Consider the following 2,799-nt stretch of genomic DNA (forward strand, 5'->3'; position numbering starts at 1 on the left):
GGACTAGTATGGGTATGGAATAGTGGGTTATTAGCTGTAAGGGTAGTATCGGTATTCCACCTATGTTGTCATGTTGTAGTTGGTTAGGTCTATATAAGCCTACCCTTGTATCCCCTTGCAATCAATCAAGAAATATGAACCCTAAATTTATCTTTTATTTCTGCAATTTACCTTATTTTATTTTCAGCAAATTATCTATTTTCGATTTCCCCAAATCTTTCCTTTTCGTGATCCAGTTCGTCAAGGATCCACCGGGATCCTGACACATGGCCATTTTTCTAATTCTGCAATACACCACCAATGAAGATCCATGTTGTTATTTCAATACCCTGGCATGAATGATGAATCTAGTAAGGTCGCAAGGGATACATGATGCATCCTTGTTACTTTGTGTTTAACAATGAGATAATCAATTCTATAGCTATAAACAAGCAATGTTCTCATGTTGTGTTTGGAATAAATAAACTGCATGTCTTGACACAAACTAATTCTGTTAATGGGAATGAAGCTTATTTACCATCTGATGCATGCAGGTTGATGATACTGAAGTTATCGGTTTTCTGCTGCAAACTGAAATAATTCCTCTGTGCTTGCGTACCATGGAGATGGGCAGTGAGCTGTCAAAAACCGTATGTAGCCAGCCATCTCAATCCTCATTTAAATTATCACAATATTTCTTTTCTGTTTAGCTCTAGCAAAGATCAAATTGCTGCTTCTTTTCGAAAAAAAATAATTATTTAAATGTAATTGCATATGAGCTTTGAGGGTGCTTAAGTTTTTTGTTTTGGTTGAGTTCAAAGTTGAGGCTGGGATTACAATTTTTGCTATAATTATTTAAATGTGTAAACAGGTCGCTACCTTCATTGTCCAAAAGATTCTGCTGGATGATATTGGACTGCGTTACGTCTGTGCTACCGCTGAGCGTTTCTACGCTGTCGGCAGCGTTTTAGGAAACATGGTAATATCGCTTGCTGATCAGCCTTCCACAAGGTTGCTCAAGCACATTATCCGATGCTACCTCAGGCTGTCAGATAATCCCAGGTTTGTGCTGTCATTCGTATGTTACAGAATGAATTTACATATATCTCCCCATGGGCTAATTTTCATCCTCCTCATTTACCTGCAGGGCCTGTGTTGCACTGCACAATTGCCTCCCAGACATGCTGAAAGACGGGACATTCAATATCTCTCTTAGGGTGAGTCATGCTATCAACCTATCTGTCATTACCAGTCATGACTTCATTCATCGCAAATGAATTGATGTGTATAAATCGAAGTTAAGGATCAGATACTAACTGCACTTATTTTTCTCAAACCAAGGATGACCCTGCGACAAGGCGCTGGCTCCAACAACTGCTGCATAATGTGACAGTGGGTGGCATGGGAGGACCTGGCATGGGAGGTCCTCCCCAGCCAGGTCTGGATCACATGATGGGGATATAATCCAGTTTAGGTGCTGTAGTGTACAACAATAATACATTCTCTTGTGAATTGCAAGCAGGGGAAGATATCTTCCCTCGGGTGTCTAGAAGAAGGTTGTATCGTGTAGTCTCAACCTTCCAAGAAAAGGAAATGTTGTGTTGTGCTGTGTCGTAGCATCTTTAGCAGCTAAGCTGGTTTGCTTATCGTGTAATACTGTGAACACATGCAAAGCAAGTTGCTACTTTCATCTGGTCTTGCACCAGGACTGATGTTGGCCTGTTGCTATTGAAGTTCATCGTCTAAACTGAAACTGTGAACACATTGTTTTCCTGAATTGGAAAAGCGCATATTATGTGAGGCACTCCCACACAGTTTTAGAAGAAAGACCCTCGTTTGGCTCAGTTTTTATGTTGAAAGCTTTTGCAAAGTGTTACAGCTCGAAAATGAAGATTTTTTTCCGAGAAAACGTTCTTTGCGCTTCATTCCATTGAAAAGATAGTTTGGTTTACGTCCTCCTAAGAGACAGATTACAAGTTTGGAATTCTAAACATCAGTGCACATCCCAAGTGGGTGGCAGAACTACCCTTAACCATTGGGCACCTGCTCGAGCCCAATGTATGATATCTTCCATGATGTTATGTGTGGGGACTTGTATGGAGGGCTGGGATCCCTCAAAGACGCAAGCGTTTCTGTGCTTCTAGATCATCCAAGGGATGAGTAGGGTGGTAGAAGCAAGGCCTTTGCGAAGCGGTGTGGCCGTGTCGTGTCTTGCTTGGCGCCAACAGTCGATTAGAGAGAGCTCATGGTCTGGTGCCCTTGCTGTCATCCTAAGCCAGGCATAGGAAAGACGGAGGAATTTTTCCTTTGGTTTAGGTTCCTTATGAAAAAATAGAGGAATTCTACAATCCAATTAATGATCATTTGATTCATAAGACTTTTTTTCCAGAAGTGAGAATAGGAAAAAACATAGGACTGGAATTACATGTCATCCACAATCCTACATGCATGAGTTGGAAACTACACGATTTTGGATCACGATCTTGGAAAATTTTCATGAATCTCCGATAGTAACCATCCAAACCTAAGAAACTTATAATTTCCTTTGCATCCTTGGGTGCTTTCCACTCCAAAACTGATTCAACTTTGTTTAGTTCACACCTTAGGATATGCAAAACTATCTTCAAATGATTTGCAAGTTCAACTTTGTCCTTGAAATATATCAGAATATTATATATGAATAATATCACAAACTTGTCCAAATAGCGCATGAAAATCTTGTTCATCAAGTTCAGGAAGATTGTTGATGCATTTGTCAATCCAAATGTTACTACTCACAACTCATGATGCTCATATCTGGACAAAAAAAGTTGTTTTTGG

General features: G+C 40.1%; 1 protein-coding gene across 1 annotated transcript; it reads left to right on the forward strand.

Moving 5' to 3' along the window:
• Positions 1-334: 334 nt before the first annotated feature.
• LOC124671357 (CCR4-NOT transcription complex subunit 9-like) lies at positions 335-1,691 on the forward strand. Its single transcript, XM_047207737.1, has 5 exons — positions 335-355; positions 534-629; positions 851-1,041; positions 1,127-1,196; positions 1,321-1,691. Exons 1-5 carry the CDS (start codon positions 335-337, stop codon positions 1,441-1,443), a joined length of 501 nt encoding a protein of 166 aa, XP_047063693.1. The 3' UTR covers positions 1,444-1,691.
• Positions 1,692-2,799: the final 1,108 nt, after the last annotated feature.

Source organism: Lolium rigidum, chromosome 7 (assembly GCF_022539505.1).
Source record: "Lolium rigidum isolate FL_2022 chromosome 7, APGP_CSIRO_Lrig_0.1, whole genome shotgun sequence".
In the NCBI taxonomy this organism is placed as follows: Eukaryota; Viridiplantae; Streptophyta; class Magnoliopsida; order Poales; family Poaceae; genus Lolium; species Lolium rigidum.